This window comes from Haliaeetus albicilla, chromosome 24 (genome assembly GCF_947461875.1).
Source record: "Haliaeetus albicilla chromosome 24, bHalAlb1.1, whole genome shotgun sequence".
Taxonomy (NCBI): domain Eukaryota; kingdom Metazoa; phylum Chordata; class Aves; order Accipitriformes; family Accipitridae; genus Haliaeetus; species Haliaeetus albicilla.
In genome coordinates, this window is record NC_091506.1 from 10,224,611 (window position 1) to 10,238,788 (window position 14,178).

At 41.5% G+C, this 14,178-nt stretch overlaps 1 protein-coding gene across 9 annotated transcripts in view; it reads left to right on the forward strand.

The window, feature by feature from the left end:
- The window catches only part of FHIT (fragile histidine triad diadenosine triphosphatase), a 627,270-nt gene that overhangs the window by 532,612 nt on the left and 80,480 nt on the right, over positions 1-14,178 (forward strand). For all 9 annotated transcript variants that reach the window (XM_069811999.1, XM_069812001.1, XM_069811992.1 and 6 more), the window contains one exon: positions 5,290-5,358. In XM_069811999.1, coding sequence (XP_069668100.1) covers positions 5,290-5,358 — 69 coding nt within the window. The remainder of the gene's footprint in view (positions 1-5,289; positions 5,359-14,178) is intronic.

Here is a 14,178-nt window from a genome sequence, read left to right on the forward strand (position 1 = left end):
CTGGTAGTTTAGAAGAAGCATTATCACAGCCTCCCGTAAGAAGCCCATGTCTCTGTAATGGACAGGGGACTTTGCAGCAAGCAAGGTCTTATCTGCAAACCACCATCCTTTTTCCCAGCGAACTGACCGATGGGGGTCTCCCCGCCAGCAAGTCTTGCTGCCTGCAGCTGCTAATGCTCTCCCTGCCCTTCCTCCCGCCTGAACACGACAGTGGCAGGGACATTGGGGTTTACTCTTCCCGGCCCTGATGCCCCTCCGTGCCCCACATCACGGCCTTTCCTGATCTTGCTGCACCATGAGACCGTGGAAGCCCACAACTGCAAAGCTTTGTCTCTGTCGAAAGAATGAAAAGTAACGAGGGAAAGGATTAAGCTGCTGAAAGGCATCTGGTTTCACTGCATGAAGGCACAGCTTAGGCACAGACTGCTTTTGCAAGTGTGGGGGGAACAGCCCTTCCTCTGCCAACTTTTTGGCAGCCCCCCTGTCCTGAAGGTTGCATGACCCGTTGCCAGTTTTTGTGCATTCGTCCTATAGCAACATTTATTGCTAATAGACCCTCGGTGCATGCTGAGGAGCTCTTGTACAGGCTATTATCTCCCTTTCTGTTGGAAGCTGAGCTTTGTTGCTCTGCTAACCAGCACGGCAGCTGAGCGAACACAACATAATGTTCATGAATTATTGTAGGCAATGTCCATGTCCTCCCTGGTGGTGTGTGGCAGGGTCATCTGCTCTACAGTATTCCGGTCTACCCAGAAAATCTCTTTCAGTGTCTATTTTTGCCTAGTATTTTTGCTTTACATCTAGTGCAGTGGTGACACATTGGTTATTCGACCATAATTCAGTATATTAAAACAGCTGTAACTAGGAACATTGCTTTCTGCATGGCCTTGAGTGCTGAAGCAAAACTCACCTAAGCTGAATGGGTGTTTTTCCAACAAAACAGGCTCCAGGTGACTTTTGTGAGCATTTTGCAGTCCTGGTTCACTGGAAATTGACTTTAGATGTATAATACCACAAATGCCTGTGCTGTTGCCAGATTTCAGCAGTGGTGGGATAAGCATGCTCTGGAGTGCCTATTGGCAGCCCCACGCTCCCACAGTCATACTGGGAATGCTGCGGGGCTCCAGCAGAGGATCCTCTTGCTGCGGTGGGAGGTCAGAGATGGCACATGCTGGCTCTGGCTCACAATTTCCCCTTGGCACTACAGATTTGTTCCTTGCGGTACGTTTTCTAATTCTCTGGCGTTCTGGGTTTAAAGGTTTTGAAAAAGCTTCTCTTAAGAGTGATTTTGCATTGCTTGATAATTCTCAACATTAGGAGTTTCTCAAACTAAGATTTCATTTCTAATGTGGTAGCCACTGTGAAAACAGAGGAAGCTACAGTCCCAGCCCTAGAAAACTGTCAGCCTGATAATTTTTTAATTTTGAAGGTCCTATAAAATTCAGCTCCCACAGCCTCCTTCCTGGCAGGAAATCTGGTCCCCAGTGTCAGAAGTGACTGGTGGGGCTTAGACATTTTTGACCCACATGGTGTCCCCCACCTGGGGTCATATTGCTGTGTCCTCGTGTCGTCATTTCCAGCGTGCCCATCTCCTGCAATTGCGCACAGCTTTCTCCATCAGTGTCTGACAAGAAGAGGGAATGGTAGATAACATTCTAAGCAATGCAAGCATGTGTCTGCATTTGTTCTACCCTGATTCACGTGATATTGATTGGTCCATTAACATAAGTGTCTCGGCTGTTGTATGTTGCTTTTCTTGCTTATTAATCAAAATAATGCAAAATGAGGGGAAAGTAATTTTTTAGGAAAAAAATGAGATACAATCAACAGTGATTGAATACAGCCTGCTGGGATGTGATGGGGCTGTCTGCCACCTACCAGACATGAGGATACCCACAATAACTGGGAGGAAAGTTGAAACGCTTTATTTTGACATTTTGTATACACAATGTTTGGAATTTTTGTCTCCAAGCAGTGTTTCAAAGGAAGATTTGCCTAAATCTGTTTGTTTGGTTAAAAAAAAAATGCAGCCAAATGTTTTGTTTGTATCTACTGACACATTTCAGTCAACTGTAAATGTCTTTTTTGGGCATGCAGGTTTTTATGTTGCCTGGAAAACAAAAGGGAAGGAAGCAACTTTAATTTGCAGGCACCTTGAAGTTATTTCTGCTATCTCCAGCTGAGGAGACCTCCCTATAGCCATCCGCAGATGCAAAACACTGAGACATATACATAATATCCAGGATGCGAATACTCCCACTGAACCAATTCACAGGTTGGAAATTGAGCTGGTGCTTAAGTGCCTTGGTGGATTGAGGCTTTAGCAATAACAAATAGTACTAAGGAGCAAAAATGATCAATTAAAGAACTCCTAATGAATCCAAATATCAGTGTCCCTGAGTCGGGAAGGCCAGAAGCTGAAAGGCAGATTAGAGAAGGTGTGAAATCCCCTTGTTCGGTGTTTCTCACTATGTGGTAGCCACTGCTCTGTGCTGCTTGCATTTCCCTGTGGGTTTTTTTGGTAAAGCTGAAGAGAAGGAAATTACTTGAGACACTGTTGCTGCTCCTGTTTGTTTCTATTACACAAACAGTAGGGAGAATCCAAGTTTTTATTTATGTTCCATGCACAGAATTAAAAAAAAAAAAAAAGGAATGTCTAGAAAAAATTACTCTCTTTTAAATTGATTGTAGTTACCTCAGACCTTGGGAATACTCATTTGTTTTCTGATACAGCTGACAGATTTTGCTACGCAGCCTGGCATTGTGTAAGAACATAATGCCTGTAGTAAAGGTGAGTAACCCTTGAGGATGTCCCCACTGATGCCAAGTGGCCCATATGCTGCCATAAACACTTTTTCTTCTTTTTTTTTCATGCTGATCGCAAGAGCCCATTTTGGGTAGAAGATCACATTAGGCTCATTCATTACCTGCTGTGCTGGTCTGTGCATCTGCAGTGCAGCATCTCTGCACTGAGCTTTGGACTACATCCCTGTGTGCTTTCTGATATTCCAAATTGTCTGTCATGGGTATACAGATCTTCTCCTGTGTGTATCCTGCAACATTCTGCCACAGAGATAAAAATTGCTCTTAAAGGTGGCTGAACTTCTGGGGGATATGGTTGTTGATAGCTGATATTAGGCTGTATATATATCATCAAGAGAAGTTCCTGAAAATTGATGCTTGTAGCAAAACTATCACTCCTCGTAGCAGAAGAGAAAGAAACTGACTGGCAGATTATTCTATACTTTATGAATAAATTTAAAATCTAATGAGAACCACAGGTGTGACACACTAGTGAAATTTTACAGTACCACTGCAAACTTTAATCTTCACCTTTATTTTCCTTGAAAGTCTGTCTTTGTCCAAAAGCAAAATTTCAGGCCTAGGGCTACTGAAGACCATCTTTAAACTTGCCTTCTGATTTTGAGCAATACATCATGAGAGCAGTGATGTTCAGATGATACATTGCACTAATACATCACAAGAGCACTATCACTCTCATGATATATTAGTATAATACACTATCAGAACACTATCACTGATGTATTACTCAAAAACACAGTTTTTAACCCTCAAGAATCATCCTCGTGTCTAGCTGAATGCACTGAAAGCTGTGGATAATGATAAAAATAAGCAATTGTATATTCAGTTTCTCTAGGGTAACCTGAGGAAAAAAAAGTGTGGTATTTGTAATATTTCATTAACTGAAACATCCTTGTGTTTTGATTTTATTCACTGACCAAATGTTTTTATGGATTGAAGCTAACACAATATAGGTGTGTTCAAATTTTCCTACAAATAGCCTAAGAAAATCTTTTTTTATTTTGGATTTCATTATAGACTTGAGCCGTGTTTTGAGAATGTTTCAGTGAGGTGCATGAATTTCAGCTGATTTCCACCTCATCAGATTGAGTCAGGTGCAAGCTATCTAAATTCTGTGTAAAGCATTTGGTGCTGTTTCTGATGCAGTCTTTTTTTTTTTTTTTTTTTAGAAGGATTTAGCCACCATCTGAAAAGATCTGGAGATGCATAAATGTGGTCTGTCACTCAGATCATTTCCTGCCTCTCCTCAATGAGGTGGTTGTGGGTTTTTTTCCTGAAGAATTATTCTCAGTTGTTGGGGGTTTTTTTCCCTCAAAAGAGAGTGAAAGGGGAAAAGATAAAAGAATGCTTTGCAATGTTGTAGCTGAACTTACTGCAGAAAACCAGATAGATGAGCGTTTGTTTGATTTCCTAGTAGAGTTTGAGTCTCGAGAATCTTGAATTACCTTTCCTATATGGTATGAAGAGACTGTCATAATCTCTTAACAGAAAAAAAAAATATAGTAATAATACAACATCAGTGACAAGTGATATATTTGCTTTCTTGTCCATATTTTTGTTCTTTTTCCCCATATCTCATCAGCATTTGTGACAAAAATACATTGCCCCTCACCTCCCTCGCATACCAGATAGCCCAAAGCTGCCTCTGCAGCTTATGGTCCTTAGCTCTGCTCCCCCCCCAAGCGATGGCCTTGCCATCAGGAGAGTGGTGCTCATGCTTCAGGCTCTGCAAAACTGGGCTCAGAATTCTTGTGCCTCATGGGTTTGGGACCACTTGGTGCACTGGAGCCCGTGTCCCTGCAGGCGTGTGTCCCCAGCACGCACCTCATACCACTGGGGGCTTCAGCCTGTTATATTTGGGCTACAACCTCCTGGGGGAAAAAGCAAAACTTTAAAGTCTTTTTAACCTTGCAAAAGATATTGCATTAGCCGTGCTGAACGGCCTAGTGCGTGTCCTTTTCTGAGAGCCTTTCTACCTCCGTGGTATCTGTTATGTACCGTTGGTTCCTCTGTCCCCTGGCCTGTGCAGTGCAGCACTGAGCCCAGGGCTGCCCACGCGAGCCCTCTGCCCACGCCTGCTGCAGCCGCGTCCCATCACCAGCACCTTCTTATTCCTGTCAGTTTTGAAGTCACAACACGCAGCTCCAAGGTACATTGTCATTTCAAAGCTGTGGCTAAATAGTCTCTGACTGACAACTATGAATAATTCCACAGAGCCTCTAAACTTCCAGGCATTTCACTCTGAAGCTCATATAATACGGCAGAGCTACTCTCTCATGTTTTTCATCTTTTATATTCTCCAAAGAGTTGAGATACAGTTATGGAACAGGTTAATGTATTTTCCTCTGAAAATAATGCTGTGGGAGCCCGTGCGTGGTTACTTGTATGTGTTGAGAATAATGCTGACAATCCAGAAAAGAAAGTCATGAGCTTGATAATCACCATTATTTTGTTTCACGTTTTCAGCATGTTCATGTCCATGTGCTTCCAAGGAGGGCCGGAGACTTCAGCAGGAATGACGATGTCTACGAGGAGGTAAGGACTGCACTCCATTTCTTTTTCGGAGTTGGTTTTGCTGTTAGAAAATCATCTTAATGATACAGGCCCTGCCTTGAGTGGAAGTAATTAATGGGGTGTTCGCATCTTTATTGGTTGCAAAGACCGTGTGATAGCACCAAGACCTATACTGGGATTTCCTTGTGAGCTCCGGGTCAATCTGTGGTCACAAAGGGTCCTGAGGGAGGATGCAGTTGACATCTTTGGTACTTCAGTCTGTCACCACACACAGAGTGAGGTGACATCTCTACCAATGGTTGTGTTCTCTTATTTTGAGGGCGTAAGGAAAAAGAGTGACCACACGGTTAGCCTGGCATGTAGGGAGCATGTCCTACCCCATCTGCTAGACCGGGTGCCAAACCTCCCCCTTCCAACAAGGGAAAACACAGGCAGCTCGTTACAACTCAATCACAAATTGCCTTCTGGCCTGCTTTTTGTAGGGCTCTGCTCAGGCTCTGGACAAATCACACTGTAGCCCCAAAGATGAAAATTAAAGAGCAAGTATGCATATACATGTAATATATGCATGTGCGCAGATTGTACGGCAGAGCTGGGGACATAAGCTGTTCCAGTGTGACTGAATTACTGGCTTTTGTTTAAATGAACAATTGTACTGGCATTAACAAAAAGTTTTCCCCAGCTTGACAGCTGTCACAATGACTTAATGAAAAAATCTCACTATTGTTAGAATTACGGATGGTTCTTAGTGGGTTTGGTAGGATCCTCTATATCAAATATGACATCTCCTTCTCTTTCTGAAAGTAATTAATATAAACTTGTTCAGTGCTACTGCAATACCGTCTGCTTGAAGGAGAATTCATGACATTTTCTGCTTTTGTATTTTTTCCTTTGTGATATATACATGATGACGACTCCCCACTCGCAAAAAAAATGGTACTGTATTTTAAAGTTTACTAATGACTTAAATGCACAAAAGTCGTGAAAAAACTTTATTATTGACCAGTTACATGAAGCGTAGAGACCGAGAACCCCACTAATAAGGGTAAAACCTTATAATGAGACTGCTGAGCAAGGAGATCAAATGAAAATACATGATGGCCATCTTATATGCTGCTGTAGTTAAAAGCAGTTAAGTGAGGCAACTTGAAAGTTAACACCAAAAGGGTTATCAAGCACTGGAACAGGCTGCCCAGGGAAGTGGTTGAGTCACCATCCCTGGAGGTACTCAAAAGACATGTAGATGTGGCACTTAGGGACATGGTTTAGTGGTAGACTTGAGAGTGTTAGGTTAACGGTTGGAATTCCATGGTCCCAAAGGTCTTTTCCAACCTAAATGATTCTATGATTTTTTTCTTTTCAAATGTGTTAAGTGGTTTTAGATGCTGCACCAACCCACAAACTGTTTCCATTTTCGTCCTATTTACAATTCCATTTTCTTCTTTTTAAACACATTTATTTCTCCCTTGTTATATGTAAATAGAAACAGGCAAAACTGTTAATGAACTAGACTATACATTTAGCGCTGTTAAATGCAAAAGGGTGACAAATTGGTGAAAAATATTTTTATCTTGTAATTTTCAGTTATAGTAATTGTAGATGTTGCTTTTAGCAGACATAGGAAGCAAAAATATTTAGACACAGATGTGATAATATATCTTTTAGCAGAAGAATGTGTAGCCTTGGAGTCTAACCAGCTGTTCTTGAATAACACAGAGCTAACTTACGCTTTTGTACAGACTGTAGCTGAACAAAGATTTCATTTTTTTTAGGATGCCAGGGAAAAAACCCACATTTGATGCTATAAAAAGTTTGATGCAAAGTTCTGTTGCTGGTTGGATTGGAGGATAGAGGGGCTTAAGCAGTATGCTATTATAAGTGGATAAACCTATTTTGAGAAATACAAGATGGACAAATTATTGAAAATACAGCTGACTTTGGAAACCATTTGGAGCTTATGTCAGTAAGACAAAAATCTTTTGATGTAATGCATCTCTGTGTTGTACCAACAAGACATATCCCTTTGTCAAGAAGATCTTTTAGAAGATTTAGGAAGACATGTAGATCATGGTGGGGCAACAGGCTGAAAATCTGCAAGGGACAGGGTACCATTAGGTGAGATGTAGGTGCTAGAGAGAGCTTTAAATCCATTGTCCATGAAATTTGTACTTAGGACAATCCAAAACCTGTTTATAAATGGCACTTCTTTTCCATATATTTGAGTGATAGATGGAATTGTAGTTTAGGCAGCAAAGACCACCTTCCAAAATCATCCCAACAGCATTCTCGTTCTAGTATGTGACATGGAGACTGATTAGCTTCCCTTAAACAATTTGTGTAATTGTAAAGCACACCCAGGCTAAATTTTGCATCTTGTGGTGCCTGGTTTAACTTCTGCAGCTAAAGGCTTTACAGCTATTGGGTGTAATTTTCACGGATTCTGGATCTCAGCTCTTCTTCAACACATCTATCGCAAACCCTTATCTACCTGTAAATGCCTTTGAGCTCTCCAAGCTCTGCAGTTGTCATCTGTATATGCTCAGCAGATTGCTGATAAATCCCATTGCTCTGTGAGTATTTGACAGTGAAAGGAATGCCCAGATGTTGAGACATCAGTCCTCTTAGGAGACTTCTAGAGTTGAGACAGCTAGAAAGTACTTGCTGTCTCTTACTGTGTGTTTTATTTCTCCCATTCAGTTTGGGATTGACCACTCACCTGATTGAAAAGACAGAAAAAAGCATATCAAGTTGATCCCTGCTTAGTCTGTTTACTAGGCTCTGGTATCTTCAGGCTTTTTTTGGCTATGAAGCTCTGACATAGCCTCGCCTAAAGCAACGTTTAAGTGTTAAGAGTATGGTATATCTTTAGCACTTGGTTTTTAATAAGGTTGCTGATGGACACTAATGTCTGCTGGTTTCTGGATCCATATTTAGAACTTCAGTACTGGAACATTGTAGAAGGGATAAAAGAGGGCCTGACACCTATTCCACAGCACCGTCTCTAAGGCGTTTCTTGGTGGAATATGTCGCTTAATATTTTAGGTTTCTGTACCTCAGTGCATATGAAAGAAGTCACTGTGTGATTGTTCTAAGATACAGAGAGAATGATTAATAATGAAAAAAAATCTGCATTGAATGTTTTAGATGTATTTCTTCTGCATCTTTGCGGGGCTATTTCTTGGGAGAGTATTTCCCAGAAAGTGTTAGCTATCCGCCCTCTGGGCTCACTGTAGTGGAAAGTTAAAGGTATAGTTTTTCAGCTCTTACATTTTTCTGCAATTATTTGAAACCTAATCCTGCAAGTGTGCACATGTCAGAGTTAAATTGGTCTTAACAGGTTTTTTTTTCATAGGATCAGGTCTTTCATGTTTTACTATTGCTGGACTACTTTTCTCATCTACATCTGAGTAGTTCTTATTCATTGATTCACTTTTATTTCTTGGACAGCAAAACTATAGCAGCTAAATCTTAGGAAAACTTTTCATTAGAATACCTCTTTATTCCTCTATGTTTTCTGTTCAGTTTAAAATAGATTAACATTTTTACATTTATTAATCAGGGAACTTAAAGGCCTTGCTATCAAGGAGTTGCCTGCTTTGAAGTAGAGGAGTTTTTGCTACTGTAAGGGCATGTCACAGTAACTGATAAGAATTTGGTATGAATGAACATCTTTACCGTAGAACGGCATCCTGTGTTGTTGCAGTCAGCACAAGTACTACAGAGTTGTTGGAGGTCATCGTGTCCAAGACATTCAAGAACATTATCCTGAAATGTCTCAGCAGTTTCACACACTCAGCCATCTGTGGGCAGTCCTCATTCAGTGTGTGTTTGTAAAGTCCATAGCACAGCCTGTCCCTGGTCTCCACTGAGTGGTTAGCCATTACTGCAATATAAATAACATTCATCATCCTTTAGGTTGGCAGGTAATAGCCGTACTGGGCCAGAGAGTATGGGGCTTTCTCAGAAAGGAAGACTGAATCAAAAGTCCACAATACCGCAGTTATGAGTGCTGACCTCAGTAAGTTAATTTTGAGGCTGACAGCCTTGGATGGGTAAGGGCAGCCTGGCCTCTCAGTGAAACCCTAGGCATCCCTGGCATGCAGTGATGTGTTTTGTGGTGCACACTCCTGTTCCTCCCCAAATTCTGTGTTTCACTTGGTGGTTGCAGCCTGCTGTAACAGATGCAGCTGCAATAGCAACGCACGTCCAGGGCTGCGCATGCAAGGCAAAGAGTGCCCATCCCCTCGCCAGCTTTGCTTTCGTGCCCACCTCATTTCCTCGCCTGTCTTTGGTTCCCAACCTAGGCTGGAGAGCACTGAAAATACTGTAAAAGGGGAAAGCATGAGTGAGAGAGGTTAACCCAAACCCCTGTGTCTCCATCCCCGGCTGCCTGCCAGACCTGCGTCATGGACCTCTTGTAATGAGCCTGGATGAAACTTCCTAATGTGAATTCTTCACTAACTTAAAGATTTTGTAAAACACAGGAGCCAGCAAAAGAATTCGCTTCATGCTGTCCTCCTTCCCCTCTGGCATTCAGGCAAGCAGTGAGAGAGTCACTTAGGGAAAGATATTTTGACTTTGTGATCTCACTCAGCACATTATGTTAAATCATTTCAGCAAGAATACCTATTAGTAATCATTTCCAGTTCCAGGGAGGATGAAGGAGGCATTTTGGCATGTGACTCAAGAACCTGCTGGGCTGCTTCTTCAGGCTGGCAAAACAGGGGAATCGTGGTGAATTCAGAAGTTTAGTCAAACAAGCCTGAAGTTTAATTCTCCGTGAGTGGCTTTGACTGTGACATGCCTTCACTCTGACCTGCAGACAGCGTCTCGTGTGCTGCTGGGCGCGGAGCCTGGTGGAGGGCTTGAAACATGCACAGCTGCGCTGAACTGTTTGAGCTGCTTCCTACTTAAAGATAAGGTATATAATGAAAAGATAAATAAGCCCTAATCCAGGTCCTGCTAGACAAAATGGAAAGATGCCCAACAGCTTATGTGAGTATTGGATTGAACTATTCATGAAAATTAACGGCCTGCAGAGCTAATAGGCTGTTCCTTGGCCTCAGAATTATATTGCACCTTCTGGGAACATATTGTAGCCTGCTGGTAGATCAGTCTGCTGCATCTGAACTCCCTTGGGGCCAGACGCTGCTTTCTTTGCACCCTGCATGGGTAAACCCATGGAGAGGGAAGGAAGTAGCACAGAATCTAAATTGGTATTTTTTTTTTAAAAAAAAAAAGCTCTGTTTTTCCCAGGTACAAGTTTATTTCTCTATCTTCTGATGTGGCAGCAAAGAAATTCTTCCCAGTAGGCTGTGGATTTTATCCTGGTCTTGCCAATGTTGCTCTTTCTGACTGAGAGCATCAGAGGAGGTTCTGCTAGCCAAGGAGCATAAGCCTTTCCCAGTTGCTTCATGAGTCTTGTGATATTATAGCGACTCCAGCAGGGCAAGTCAGTTTAACTGTGCATGAATATTTCCAACTGAGAGTATTGCAGCAGAAGCTAGAACTGTGCAAGTAATTATGGTTTGGATTTAGTAGCTGAACAGACAAAAAGGCATTTTGAGTTGACCTGAAACATTTTTTTTTTCCCCTATCAAGTGAATTTCCTTTTTGAGTTAAACAGGACGATGTGTTTTCTGGACCATAACATTTTATCTGATTATGATTTGAAACCCCCTGGAGACTGCTGCCATGCCCTGCAAGCTTCTTGCGTGTGCCCAACCTACATAACACAAAACTGACAACTTTGTCAGTAGGGTCCAGCAGGAATACTGGGAGACATCCTATCATCACATATATCTCCCTAGATGGAAACCCCACTGTTTGTGGTATTTTGTGCCCTTTCCAACCCTGTGAGGTATTTCTTAATTTGATACCTGAAATCTCTGAAACCTTCCTGTATGCTGCGTACATTGCTGCACTTAAGATAGCAGGATATCATAATCAGATCTGATTAAGAGCCATTTCATTCACTGATATCTTCCATTGGATCTAGAGAAGTGGAATCAGCTCAGCTATAGGAACGAATTAGAGGTAGTTAGAAGGGTTCCCATTAAGGCAGCCATCCCTCATGAACACACACATGCCCTTTACACCTAGACTTTGTCAGGAAGGTAATGTACATTTGGCATTTTGCATATCATCGTGTAGTCTCATTGCCCTCTAGCCTGGCTCTGCATTCCATCACTGCTCTTGCTGCTTCTTACCCTTTCCTGCCTCAAGGTTTCTACAGTCGTTTTCCTTACAGGTAAAAAATACCAGCTTCCAGAAATTGCTTCCATTTAGTCTGTAATATAGCAGAGACAAATTATTGTGACCATTACAAAGATCTCTTGGCCCCTTCTGTAGGATGTTTACTGTGTTTAGCTCATGGAGTGTTTGCTCTTTGTGTCCTTGATGGTAGTTCATTGGCAAGCGACATAGTGACAAAGAGCCTCCAACCAAAGACAAGTTGCTGATAAGGGGATTAAAGCGAACATGGTCTCTCAGGCCCGTTTGCTCTGTCAGTGCTTGGACTTGCTTAGCTGCTCAGGTGCTTCTTGTGTATTCCCACTCCCGGAGGTAAAACTGTCTCCAGACCTCCACTTATCCTTTGAAACATGGTGTAAGCTGAATTCATTCTGGTGGGGAGAACATGCCCCATTAGTATCCTAGATACCCAGCTTTTTGGAATTGATGAGATAGATGTAAAGTAAACAAACCTATCAGGGAGTTGGCATTTTCCAAAGACAGATTTTTCTTCTCTGAACTGAAATGTTGCCATAAACTTAAAATGAAATACTCCCTTGCGTTCTGTTTAAGGTTCAGGATATGGGAGCAGCTAGTTGGTAACCCACAAACCAAATCACACGGAAATCCAATGCACTGCACAACAGATGACTGAAGCAATTTATTCTGCCAATAGCAAGAGTTTGGAGAATCCCTTGTCAATCCATAGGTCTGGTTCTGATATGACCAGTAGCTCACAGTGATCCAACCCTCTGACCTGCATGCAGCTATGTAAAGATGCTATGGCTTTAGCTTGTGATCCCACAAGGAAAGAGCTCTTTGTACACTGTAGTCTGGGACAGTTCCTTTATCTGCTGTCTTGTAAATGTGGATCACAGTATTTTGAGAGATCAGCTTTGTCTGGTGGAGGTTCAAGTACCAGGTACCTGGGAGTGATCATCTCATAGGAGACACCATCTGAACTGCTTGTTGTTGGCAGTTTCTTTGGCTCACCCAGCACTGAATCAGCAGCTTCAGTCATTTGGATGCGATGCTATCTGTCACTTTCTAAATACGACTCTTGTAAATGAAGGTGGAGGTATATTAATGGGGCCAAGTGTTCTTCCTGGTTGGGAAGTAAATAAAAGTCTCATGGGATGGGTTTACCAATATCTGCAAGGTCAAGTTAATTTATTTTTTTAGTCGAAAGAGCGAAAAAATATATAGATATGAGAAATAAGCATTCCAGATATGTGCTTATATTCTGGGTTTTGTTTTGGGGGGGGGGGTTGTTTTTTTCTTAAAAAGCTTTCTTCTTCCTTTATATATTTGCCTACTCTTTTCCTCCCTTTTTTTTTTTTTTTTTTTTTTTTCTTCTTCTGGGGAAATAAAAGTATAGAAGGAAGCTGAACTGAAAGAGTTAGAAAAAACTGCCAATACTCCTAAAATGGAAAACAGAGAACTGAATGTTTGTGGTTTTCAGAAACCAAAATGACATGCTGACAGTTTAAGTTGAAACAAAAATCGCCAAACCTCTTATATAGGCAGTTTTAAATAAGAAATCATTTATTAAAATAAAAGTGAAAATTATAAAGTCTGAAGAAAAATACTTCTTTTTTAATAAACATGTATTTATACATTTCCATATATGCATTTATGGGCATACACTTATAGGCATACACATACGGACAGAGTGGAGGGCTCAGAAGCACATGGAGTACTTATTTCGGCCCACTCTAAGATGAGGAATAATGCTGCATTTTTACATTTTCTATTGTAGCATGCTATAGCTATGTGTTTGGGGGTTATTCATAAATAAATATCCATAAAACTTAGTGTTTGTGGGAACTTATGGACCTTCTGTTTTCCACAGAAATGAATGGGATTTGAGCATCTACATCTCTGAGCAAGATCTGATTATGTCATGCCTTTGCTCAGTATTTCTGCTACAACAAGCATCAGTGAAACAGTTAACAATATTGAAATATAAATTGCCATTCTTGAGGCTCCAGAATTAACACCTTTTGGTTACCAGCTTGCTGTGGTTTCACAGTTAACACCTCACCTCTTTCTGTAGAAGACAACACTTTACATTACAGCTTGTGGTCTGGCAAAAATGCTACAGAGTTTATCATAGGCAAGTCTCAGTTTCATGCATTTAGAACAGTAGCTAAAAAATTCATTGCCAAAGATAGATCAGGCCCTGTTCTGTACCATCGTTGCCATATGTTAAGAAGGACTTAATGTGCATGAAAGGCAAAGGTACAAAATTACTTTAGGCTAAATACTGCAGGAAAAAGGCTTCCCTTTCTAGAGGCATTTGCTCAAAATTATTTTCTTCTCTTTTGGGCCCTGATGATGCAAGTACACAGGCCAGTTGCTGGGATGGCAAGGGCTCAGGTCTCCCGTGGGCAGACCTGGTGAGGGATTAAGCCCATACAATATCAGGAAGAAAGCTGATGGTAAAATGAGTACAGAATGAGAGTGGATGTTAGCTTTTGTTGCAATGTTTTTGCCATGAAGGTAGTCCAAAGGGACCGCAGACCTGTTCCCATACTCAGAAGGAAAATGTTTATTTCTATTTCAGAAAGGAGATTTTAACAAATCATTGCAGCAGCGTGAAAATTTAGT